Source organism: Colossoma macropomum, unplaced genomic scaffold, assembly GCF_904425465.1.
Source record: "Colossoma macropomum unplaced genomic scaffold, Colossoma_macropomum, whole genome shotgun sequence".
NCBI lineage: Eukaryota > Metazoa > Chordata > Actinopteri > Characiformes > Serrasalmidae > Colossoma > Colossoma macropomum.
The window spans coordinates 15,816,173-15,828,734 of record NW_023494804.1 but is presented as its reverse complement, the minus strand read 5'-3'; the positions used below and the strand labels follow the sequence as shown (position 1 = coordinate 15,828,734).

General features: G+C 38.3%; 1 protein-coding gene across 1 annotated transcript in view; it reads right to left on the bottom strand.

The window, feature by feature from the left end:
• loxl2a (lysyl oxidase-like 2a) overlaps positions 1-11,973 on the bottom strand; it is a 54,777-nt gene extending 42,804 nt beyond the window's left edge. The window contains exons 1-3 of the mRNA XM_036595063.1: positions 11,917-11,973; positions 6,239-6,543; positions 3,006-3,181 (exon numbers count right to left, since the gene is read on the bottom strand). Of these exons, the coding sequence (XP_036450956.1) occupies positions 3,006-3,181; positions 6,239-6,512 (450 nt within the window). The 5' untranslated portion in view covers positions 6,513-6,543; positions 11,917-11,973. The remainder of the gene's footprint in view (positions 1-3,005; positions 3,182-6,238; positions 6,544-11,916) is intronic.
• Between the last annotated feature and the right edge of the window lie 589 nt (positions 11,974-12,562).

The following is a 12,562-nucleotide window of genomic DNA, read 5'->3' as shown; positions in this document are numbered from 1 at the left end:
AGATCACTTAATAAAATTTAAAACAAGTAAAAAATGTCTAGAAATAAGTTAGACAATCTTATAAGCTTACAACAATCTCAACAGGAGAAATATTAGATTTATTGACTATACTTAAGATAATTTTACTTGACAAGAGACCGGTGAGGGACCACTGATTTAAAAAAAAACAACATTAATGAGTTAAAGATTAAAGAGGTGAGGTTACAGCCAGTGACTAAGTTTAAGACATTGGCGCTATTGTCGTTTACAGTAGACAATATGCACCAAATGAATAGGGTAACTTAATAAAACTCACAATAAATCTTTGCCAGTTGATCTTCACACAAGTATTTTTGTATTTGATTCCCAAAATTCTCCCAAAATTACATCAGATATGCAAATGAGACAATATCTAAATAAAAATGTGGAAGACTGGTGACTACTTGAGTGTCATTGGGCTAGACTCCTAACACTACATTCACTTACCTCATTAGGCAACATGATCACAATTGTACATCACTCGAGATAAGAGCGTCTACCAAACGCCATAAATGTAAATATAAATGTTACTATATGTATGCACTTGCATATTTTTACAACTCCAGACTTTATATGACATTATAATTAAAAGCTACAACATGCATTACATATACATTGGATTTCCATTTGATACAGGCTTGAATCTGCACTTGTTTTCTGTGGTTTGTTTTTTATGTCAAAAAACAGTAAAGGATGTTTTCTTTCCACAAAACAAGACTGTGCATGCAACATAGGCTTTCCATCATGTTCAAATCATAATACAATATCTCCTCTCATGCTTGCAAACACAAATCAGTCTGCACTTTCCACAAAGTTTCCCCACTTCAATGAGCTATGAGTCAGAAATAATTTGTAAAAAATCACAGCATGATTTTGTTATCGCTCATGATGCTGAACACGAGGCAGAACACGTGAGCTTCACATTTCCATAGAAAAGCCCTCCCTGAATCATTACAGACATGAGGTCATTCCTCCTGTACTGACTGGACCCTGCCTTTGAAGACAGCGTGGGTAAGATAAAGCCCTGACTCATCAGATCCTCCATCAGAACCATATGGATGCAAAGCCATGAAACCTTGGGGCCTTCTTGAAATCACAGTTTGGGTGAAAAATTATATTTGCACAGTTTTATCCTCCTTACCACAAATATAGTCTATCATCCAAGACATATGGGGTCTGAAGTGCTTCTTTTGTCACTGTAGCTTTGGGTAGTGTACAAATATGTAGCTAATTGTTTGCCTGTTTTATATCTAATTTATTTCGTTTGTTTTCACATTTTTCTTCACAACTGAGTAATACATTAACATAGATTAAACTTAGGTGCTGCAGATAAATGTTTCAGCCTACTATTTGCTCTGCTATTGTGTAAAACACATAAAGCTGTAAGAAAATAACGTATTCAGTCCTATGTAGATTAACTGAGGCATAAGATAAAGACATACAATGCTAATGTAGCTAACTACGAATGGAACACTATATTAGGGCCAGTTAGCATGGTGCTAACCGCATGCTAAATCACCACACACTTGTCTCAAACTGTGTGGAGTTTAAAGTATGGACTAAGGTATATAAAGTATATTAGCAAAACTGAAACTAGTCCTATAGTAACCATCCTGAAGCCTGAATTTTGTCTATACTTTTTGCATAGTATGTTTGCGCTCATGTAACGAGGCTAATATCGCTAACAAGTAATGGATTCAAGATGGCTGCTAGTGTTTTTAGCTATGCTAATGTACTTGTTTATAAATAACAGTGAGTCATACAGTGTCAGAAACCACATAATAAAGTCTACAGTTTGATGATGTGTGATGATGGGTACACAGTTAGCACCTCGCTAATAGGTGCTAATTATACATGCTAGCTACATTAGCCTCATATCTCCAGTGCTAAAACAAAAGAAGCAAACTTCAGGCACCAAACATGTCCTGGCTGATCGACTACATTTGGAGTAAGAAGGAGTTTTACTAAAACAGCGAGGAAAAAACTGTGGACCCGTGACTCATCAGACTCTCCATCAGAACCAGATGCACAACCACAAAGCTACACTATCACACCACCAGAGAGTTAATAGAAACTATAGATCTTCTTAAGGCGTGGCACAAAGTCTGACTGTTGAGAAAGTTGTAATGGCCTGGCTTAGTGATTTCAGATGTGATTTGCACGACAGTTATTTGTTCTTCTGGTTGCCAGAGGGAATTCATCCCCTTAGACTCATGTTCTTGCTGTTCTTTCCATTTTAGCTCCAGGAACAGAAGGGCTAGAAGTACACATGCCACAGTATTACACAATCTACAACAAAACAGCAGAAATCTGAACTGATTTAAACTGTGAGTGGGTGCAGGCATGTGTACATGCAAGTTGGTAGATTCAATTCCAATCAAACTTATTCGTAAAGCACAGTGTTTAGATCCTTAAACTCTAAGCGTCTGTATGTGGGCCCGAACGCATTTAAATGACCTTCAATATGTGCTTTTAACAACAGTTTTGGGAATAAGTGACAAATCATTATTTGGACAAAACCTGTTCTTCACATCGAGAAGATATTTTGATGAACATGAAGCTGAGTGTCGAAGATAAATATACACAAAACATTAGCTGCTTTATGATCACTAAAGATTTTTTTCTCATAAATAAAGTCCATATAATTATTTATTACTTATTTTGGTCTATTTCTTTCCTATTTTGTGTCGTTTCCCTGCTAGAAAAAACAGCATAGACCAGCATGGCTCATCACTGTTTTATGCATCTTTAAGACTGATATATGTAAATGAGCTCTGTTCTGATTGGCTGCACTGTATTGCATCTCATTGTTCTTACAACTTCAGTGTGAGCAGGTGGGGCTGAACTGTAAACTATAAACTACTGTGTTGGTTTTTGTGACCACAAAAATGAGGAATTCAGAACAGACTGTTTTTGTGGCTTAGTCTGCATATATACACTGTATAGGCAGACAAGCAGAGTGTCGTCTGTGTGTTTGTGTATCTTACTTGCACATCATTGCTGGAGGTGCTGATGAACTGAAAGCCCGGGATGCGTTTCTGAGTGCAGAGCACGCCCACATCCTCAGTGTGTCTGCAGTCTGAGACGCCGAAGCCGTTTGACGGACAGTCGGCTAAAGATGTCTCTCTGCCTGTGCAGTGGACGTTATCCAACCAGATCCGACCTGCAGGAGCAGAAACATCACAACACATCTAATCACTTCTGAACTTAAAGTAGTAGTCAGGTTACAGAAGTTATAAAAAAAAATTACACAATTTTCTACTTCCCTAAGCCATATGGCTTCTTTAGTTTTAACTAATATAGCTAACAAGTAATAAAAGCTTTTACCCAGTGGTGAACATTGACTGAGTTAGGCCTTCATTTCAGGCCATAAATTTTAAAATGTGATTAGAAAATGAACCTCTATCATAATGCTAATTTCTGCTAGAGCCACTATGTGGTTTCCAATAGTAAGGTAGCACTAAGCTAAAACTGGTGTACATGTTTTGGTCATTCTGGAAAAAATATGAACATTTGGAGCTTGTAAAAGACATTTCAAATGTTTTATCTGAAGCTTGTAACAGACATTAACATGCTTGTATGTATCATTTTTAGTTACTCTTTCAGTAAAGAGTCCTGGCATAGAGCTGCTGTCACTGTTTTACATTCCTAACAACTAACCCAAACCTGCTTAGACTACTTGCATTTACAGTCAGTGACGTATCTAGAACCTTCAGTAGGCCTAGAGTGACAAAATTGGTGTCATTGTAAGTAAGAACATGACTGATTGATTCATCTGTCATTTCCTTATTATGTTAGTAGTTAATCTAATATGTAAGGTCTTCAGTGCAGATCCTGAAGTCCTAACCAACGTGAGAGCAGCATGAAAAGCAAGTTTTTCACCATACCTCTACCATTCCACTGACCACTGGTTGCTAAGCAATGTCACTTGACAAGATACTATTTTTTGCAGTGTAAAAACATATTAGAAACAAGAACAATGCTCAGGGCTTCTTTACCTTTTCTTTAGAGTAGAACACTGGAAGTGGTGTGTTGTGGTGAATAAAATCACAGCTGACGATGATCTACTGCAACCAAGTGACAGCTGTGATGATGTTCTCCAAAATGCACCACCTGCAGCGTTCTACTACTACAAGTACAAAAGCAGTCGGGCTGAACCTGTTTGATGGACAGAAGCGAGGATAACAGAAGTGGAAAGAAGGAGTGGATCAGGCGTTCATTTCGAGTGACAGACCTATCGCATTACCTGGTCATGATGTTAAGCAGCCGCACACAGCAGGCTGAGGCCATGTGTCTGAGTCTATAAATCCAGTTTCCATTCTAAACCGAAAGTGCCGTCTGATTATAATTTACCCCTTTAATGACTAAAACACGACTTTCCAGGGATTACAAACAGACAGTGAGGAGAACATATCTGCTCTGAGAAGAATTTCCATCCAACAGAGGAAACTGTTAGTAATGGGGGCACATGTTCTGCTACAGTGGATGAAAGTATCAGCTGCAAAACATCTCCAGTTTACCAGTTTATCACATGTAGACTTAAATTAGCTCTGACAAGAAAAAACTTCAGGCAGGAATTGCTGCAACTTCAGCTTTCTGGAAGGCTCTCTAATAATAACAAAGTCCGACTGAGACAGACACACAAAGATTGCTTCATGGTTGAAAGTCAACTTGAATGAGAAATTATAACTATTCCTTTCATTATGATGAATGAACCAAGTACCATAAATGACTTATGTTAAAAGATAAATGAAGCGAGTTAAATGCTCCAAGACACTAAAAATGACTCAAAGAATAAATCATTTTTATTAAATCATTTGACAAAATACCACTTTAGTTTTCAATTTACATGTATTTTCATCATCTTACTTTTTATCAGGAACAATTTGTTATTATCACTCTTATACAAAAAACAGTCATGAGTAAAAAATATTCATATTTTATTAAATCAGCACTGTTTTAGTCAAATAACAGCTGCTTTGATCAAACCAAATATGTATAACTCAAAATTTCAATTTATCTGCATTTTTCATGCATTTATTTTTCACGTTTTAGTGGATTTCACCACTTATAGGGAAGTTGGGAGGGGAAGGTGAAACTGATATTATTGTTTTATGTTATTTTGCCCCGCCTAGAAAAGACGTTATGGAGGTGGGGCAAAAGTCACTACATTTTATTGGAAGATTATCAGAAAACAAGAAAACAAGTCTTGAATTTTAACCTTGACACAAAAACAAACAATGAACATAAATATACTTCACACATCAGTGGCCTTTTATTGTTAATCTGATTAAACAGATCAATTAAAATTGATTCCATAGCGATCACTGTGTGCACATGCTCGCACAGAAGCATCTTTTATACCGTGATATACAATGAACTAACAAGAGAAAAAGGTCAGACAGACTTGCCTATTGTGTCTATGCAAAAAATGACATAATTCAGGCTTAAAGACGTCTGTTGCTACTGCTTTTAGCTATGCCAATGTGCTTTAGTCCATTTTTATGTGCCATATTTTATGTATCTATTACAGATTACTTAAAGCTGCACTATGTAAGATCTGGGGCTTCGGAGACCTCTCTGGTGGAAATGTGTAATTGCACACAGCGCATGGAAGAACACTTTGTAGTGTGGGTTGTGTTCCAGACCTACTTCCCAAGCAATTAATCTGAAGATTAAAAGAAAATTCAAAGAGAACTTCAAAGTCAAAATTTGGTGAAGGAGGCGTCTTCTGAGGATGTGAGTGAATTATCTACTATTGTCATCTTATCTTCATCTGTATAATGTTGATTTTGAGATCATTTGAGACCTAAACATCAAGCCGGACCTTCTTTTTTGTGTGAGACGTTAATATGTAAAGACGTACGACGTGGTGTGAAAAACTTGACACCTCTGACTTTTAAATGATGATTTTAGGCTTTACAGGGCGACTCACAGCAGCGCACGCTCACCATATTCTAGCCTGTTTTTATTCTCCTGATTAGTGATCCCGGTTTGAGGTAAATGTGTGATGATGTAGGCTTAGCACCATGCTAACTGGTGAGTCTACTAAGTTTGTGGCTGCGTTAACCTCGTAGCTTTAGTGCTAAAACTAAAAAAGGAAACCTCAGACACCGAACACGTCTCAGCAGATCCACTACATTTGTTATGACTGATTTCTTCTTTCCTTTACAAAGTGGAGAATCCCAGCAAAGGTCAGAGGTCACGTTTTCCCACCCACCTTCTCCTTTGCCATATTTGCTGGACGGAGACCAGGACACAGCTCCCATGTATCCCAGCTCCCTGCACACCACGTGAGCGGCGGACATGTCAAAGTCGTCATCACATACGGTTCCCCACTCGTTGTTATAGTACACTTCCACACGGCCCTCGTAGTGTTTGCGCTTCTCTCCAGCCAGCCGCAGCTGGATCCGAACCGGCCCTGGGTCCGACTGGACCAAAGACACGGCCAGTACAACCACCACAGCCAGCAGAGAGCAGGACAGCATCGCCATGGTGACACCCACACCTCACTGGAGAAAGGACCTGCAGAAACAGCACATACAGAGCATACATGTACATATGACTCATATAGACTCATATAGGGCTGCACAGTACATTGTTTGTTTATTGTTATTGGCATTTTAGCTTCAATGTGAACCTGAATATTAAATCACTGGATATTTTGTGTCCTGTGAGCAGAGATGGCCAACATTACAGTATTTTATACATCTTGTTATTGTGAAATAGAGGTGGGTGATAAAAATATAATATCATGATACTCTAGAAATGTTTGATACATGACATGTTGTAATTATTTTTTTAATCTGACCAGTTGGAACAGAGAAAACAGAAACAGTAGTGCTACATTTTAAAACATAAAAAACATCAAAAACTGTGAATATAATGATTTTTAATTTTTCTCTCTTTATAATGAAACATGCAGTTGGTCATATCATCAGGTACTGACAACATGCACAATATGTTCAGAAAAGCATACTGTATTGTGGCATAATTTATCACGATAACAAAATATATTATCATATATTGTCATATTGTCCAGCCTTGTTGTGAAAACAAATTTATTTTCTGAGCATATCATGAATATTATCAGCACTCATCATCATCTGCATTAGTAGATTTGCTCAAGGAAATGTCGGATATGAGCATCAGCCCAGAATCACCATATTGGTGCACCCCTACTTTGGGGATACAAAGTTTTGATCTGGTGTGCTTGGCAGGGTGCAGAAGAGAACCCCACTTTAGAGTACCGCTGCACTCCAATTACACCAAACTGAACTTGTATTGTAGTAAAAGTACCATCATTCCCAATATATCTGATATTTCCCTGTACACATCTTTAAAAAAGCAATTTTTTAAAGTTTAAAGAACCTCTACATAACGTAAAGGTTCTGTACCAGTCAAAAGTTTTTCCTAGAACCATACGCCCAAGCTAAGAACCATTTAGCAACCTTTACTTTTAGGACTGTACAGGATCTTCCTGAGTCTCCTCTCTCTCTGGCCTCAGTGTCTGGGGGCAGATGACTGGGGCATTGACTTTTTCAGCCTTTTAACTTCAGACAGCCCATCAAAGTGTCACTGGTGGGGCTTTAGAGCCTTACAGCCCATAATCAGCAGACTGAACTTTCCCTCAGTGCCCTGTTGCTGCAGGACAGACATAACATGCTGAAACAGCAGACTGACTTCTCCAAAAATTACTGATACAGCCGCTGATCAAACACATATGCATATGGAAGGACGTGTGGAAAAACAGTGCGGCTCAAATATGGCTGTAGAACTGAATATTTTGTGCCACGGCATATCTTAGGTTGGAAACACCAGCTGTTATTATATATGAACAAATATCATATTCAGGCTTTTTAACAGCTCATGAAGAACCACAATATTTGGCCATTTGGCCAGTCTTACACTCAAAACCATTAAATAACGCTTACAGAATTTCTTCTGAAGAGGAAAACACTAATAAGAGAAGATGAAAACTGCAGTATGGTCTCCTAAATGTTTTAAAGAGCACTAGGGCTGCACAATATATTGGTGTTTAGGACTGGAATACCATAGCAACACCATAGCAACCACCCGGAACACCATAGCAACATCTTAGCAACCACTTGGGTTAAAGTTTATGCTTATTTTACTTTACTTTAAGCTGCACAATCGCTATGCATTTTCTTCAGTAAAAACACTATACTACTTATAATATTAGCATCTGCAATACTGATATAGCAAAATGTTTTAATATGCAAATGAGCCCTCTAACCAATCAGAGTGTTTTTACTGTAAGCATTCTGACTAATCAGCAAATACTGCACACTGTTCTTTAATCACATTACTGATTCACTGATTGCATTTTTAATATATATTGCAAAGCACACTGCAACTGCAATATGCAGCAGCATAATCAAAATATCAGTGTTTTGTACATATTGTGCTGGTGTAATATAAATACACACTGAAGCTGTTCTAACTTAGCCACAACTGCAGTACTTCACCAAGAGTTCAGAAAGGAATCCACTGGCCCTTTGTTTGACCACTGATCATTCCTAGGCCTCTTTATAGCCCTAAAGGCAACACTTCAACTCTGCTGATGAACATGCACTGCTGGACAGCAAATATGCAGCAAAAGACTTAGTTGAAAACTGGTTAAACTACAGAGTTCTTCAATTATTAATCTTAAGACTTGATATTCAGAATCTACTATGAATGATTCAATAATTCAATACTTCACGTTCTTTCCTTAAATAGATCTTTGCATGGTAAAATGGTTCTTTAGATTGCTGGAGAATGTGTTGTATACGGTTCTATATGGAACCTTTTTGAAAATGGTTCTATATAGCACCAAAAAAGGTTCTGTTATTGTATACCAATTTGACATGGTATGAGTAGCAGAACGCTTTTTGGTGGCACTTACAACCATAAATAACAGATTCTCCATCGATCTGAAGAACCATTTCACCATGCAAAGAACCAATTAAGCATGCAATTGGTTCTTTGAGTGTCCATGGTTCTATATGAAACCATTGTCTTTACTAAAAAACCCTTAAAGAATCATCTTTTTAAAGCGTGTACCCTCTATAACTCAGTAACTACAAACCCATTTACAGAAAAGTAGGGGGCAAATAAAAACCGAAAGCAGTAAATCTGTGATCTGCGTTTAAATGAAAGCAGTTAAAAAACAAGATATGTAATGTTTTATCTCATTAACTTTACTGTGTTTTGTAAATATACACTCATTCTGAAACTGATGCCTGCAACACGCTCCAAAAAAGTTAGGACAGGGGCAATTTAAGACTAGGAATGTTGGTGAAAGTTAAGAAAACATTTTAAAAGAAGTGATGTAATCATGCTTAAAAGAAGCAGTCAGGAAAGGCCGAGTCTTTTTCTGAGCGAGGATGGGTCGAGGTGCGCCACCTTTGGCAAAAAAGCATCACCAAAAATGTAACAGTTTAAAAACAACGTTCCTTAGTGAGTGATCGCAATGTTTCTAGGTATTTCACTCTCTTCAGTGCATAATGTCATCAAACGATTTAGGAAATCTGGAGAAATTTCTGCGCATAAAAGAAAAGGCCGAAAACCATGACGGAATGTTCATGACCACTGCTTAAAAAACCAACATGATTCTGTGATAGATATCACCACAAGAACTCAGGAATACTTTGACAAATCCTTATCAGCAAACAATGTGCATTGCTGCATCCACAAATGCAGGTTAAGACTGAACTCTGCACAGGAGAAGTCACATGAACAACAGCCAGAAACGTCGCCGACTCCTCTGGGCTCGAGCTCATCTGAAGTAGACTAATCTTTAGTGGAAATGTGTATTGTGGTCTGACGAGTCAAACTTTCAGACTGTTTATGAAAAGGACCATCTAGACTGTTACCAGCGTGAATTTCTAAATCCAGCATCTGTCATGGTGTGGGGGTGTAATAGTGGATAACCTGCACATCTGTGGTAGCACCATAAACACTGAACATATGCTGCCTTCTAGATGCCATCTTTTTCAGGGACATCTATGCTTATTTCAACATGACAACAATAAGAAACATTCTGCACGTGTTAGAGGAGCATGGATGAGTAAACAGAGAGTGCTAGACTGACCTGCCTGCAGTCCAGAACTGTCGTCCATTGAAAATGTGCATCTTATTAAGCTCAAAACATGACAATGAAGGCCCCGTATGGCTGCACAGATGAAGACTTGTATAACAGAAGAATGTCAAAAACTCCACTTTTAAAACTGAACCAGTTTGTGTCCCTAAACGATTATTAAGTGTTGTTAAAGAGAAAGGTGGTGTAACACAGGGGTAAACATGCTCCTTTTTGGAATGTGTTGCAGCCATCAAATTTGGAAGCTTATATTTACAAAAAAAGTTTTTCTGGAGTTTAAGGGGTTGTATCTGTATTATCTTACTACTATCAAATGTGTAGTGTGTACTACACTCTAAGACAATCCTTTTATTTTTATACTTGAATATTTTTCTGCATGCTTGACCATCTGTGGGAATCACAAATAATTCAGAATTTATGTCTGCTATCCAAACACTGTGTACTTTTACAGTTTTTTAGAGATGTAGAGCTGCTCCTAATCAGCCAGCCTCTAGGGATTTTCAAAGTGCAGCATGAACTCAGTGACACACTCACATGTTCATGTAACGCAATACCTGTGCACAGGTAAGAGCCTGAGTCTATATCCCTATAGTCTACCAGCATTCCTCTACTCTGAGGTCATTCAGCACATTCACTAATACTCTCACTTACATCACTAATCCTACAGCACTTATTCCAGAATATGAACTCTGCATTTAGACTGCACAGTCAGTGAGCTGAGAATAGAGTAGAACAGAATAGAATAGAATAGAATAGAATAGAATAGACTTTTACTGTCACTGAGGTTGGTGCACATATTAGTAATAATAGTAAAGAACAGAATAAAGACCTCAGATTAAATGCTTATATACAGTTAAATGTAAATGAATTTCAAATTTGAAGGGGAATCCCACTGATTTTTCCAAATTTCTGCATTATTCAGCCTTATAACAATAGAAGAACCCTTTTTGGTGCTATATAGAGCCATTTTCAATAAGATATAGAACCATATACAGCACATTCCCCATCACTCTGAAGAACAATTTCACTATGCAAAGAACCATTTAAGCAGGAAAAGGATTCTTGGAGTGTTAATGTTTCTATATAGAACATTTGTCTTTACTAAGGAACCCTTGAAGAACCATCTTCTCGTGCATCAGGCAAAGTTTTCATAACCATTAAACATAATAATGTTACATATCTTAAAGAGTTAATCATGCAGAAATTTCGAAAAAATGGTGGAATTCCCCTTTGAGTTCCCTATAGAGGAGGTGCTCTTGTTTTCACTTAGAAAATCACCAAAACGTGTTGTTCAAAGTGACCTGTTCAAACTTCTGCATACTCAGACTTACAAACACACTCAGTGCTGAACAGATTATCTAATGCAGTCCAAAGGGGACATAAGGTGTGTGTGACTGATGCTAAGACCACAGGAGTGAGGAACCCCACTGTGAGCAAACCTTCTCTCGTTTTATTAGAGATTACAGCTACGAGCTTCACTCTGAAGCTCAGTGTTATGTTCTACTGCTGCAGTTACACCTCTGAACAAGACAGAGCTACAGACAGACCACCAGAGTTATAAAGTGACCAAACTAATGAGGAGGATCTCAGCAGGAGAGTCCACACTGTCTGTCAGCTCTTAAAGTGGGCTGATTCTCCCCTCTAATGCGGTTCTGTGAACTGATACTGAGATTTTTGCAGTATGCAAGAGCACCTATATAAATACAGTCCAACATCTGAAGCCCAACAAAGAGTTTACCCAACAAACACTAACACTGAGAGACAGTGGAGCAGAGGAGGAGCAGAATCACACTTACTGTAAAGCTGCTGGAGCTGCAGTTGCTGTAAGCTGGAGCTGCAGTTCTAATGAATGTAAGTTGCTCTGCTGTTCCTCCTCTTTTAACACCCCTCCCTCCCCTCCCCTGCCCGCCCCTGCAGCCCCCCAGCACACCCCCACCCCAGATACGCGCCAGCTCACAGGAAACCGCCTTACAACAGCCAGGAGACATTAATGACGTCAGAAATCGTCGATGAGTTGATTAGCACTGGGTGTTAGTCTAGCTAAAACCACTACACTCCACACTTTAGTTTAACTAAGTATACTCACACAGTTAAAGGGCAATTCCACCAATTTTCAAAATTTCTGGCCAGTCAGGACTGAAGCTAAAAAACACTGGTTTAGTGTTTTGCCTGCTGTAATAACTCAGGAGCACTATGCCCGTTAGCTAATGAGTTAAGGCTGGATGGAGTCCACCCAGTGACTATTAAAGGGAAGTTCCACCAATTTTTCACATTTTCTGCATAATTCAGTGGTTGAGAAATGAACAGACTCATTCAGAGTGTTTTGGTGTGAAATGCTTCATGTTCTAGAGAAACTTACCAACTCAGGAACCAGAAGTCCGTGCAAAAATACTTTTATTTACTATCCAAAACCACCAGTGCACCTACATGTGTCTTCTGAGT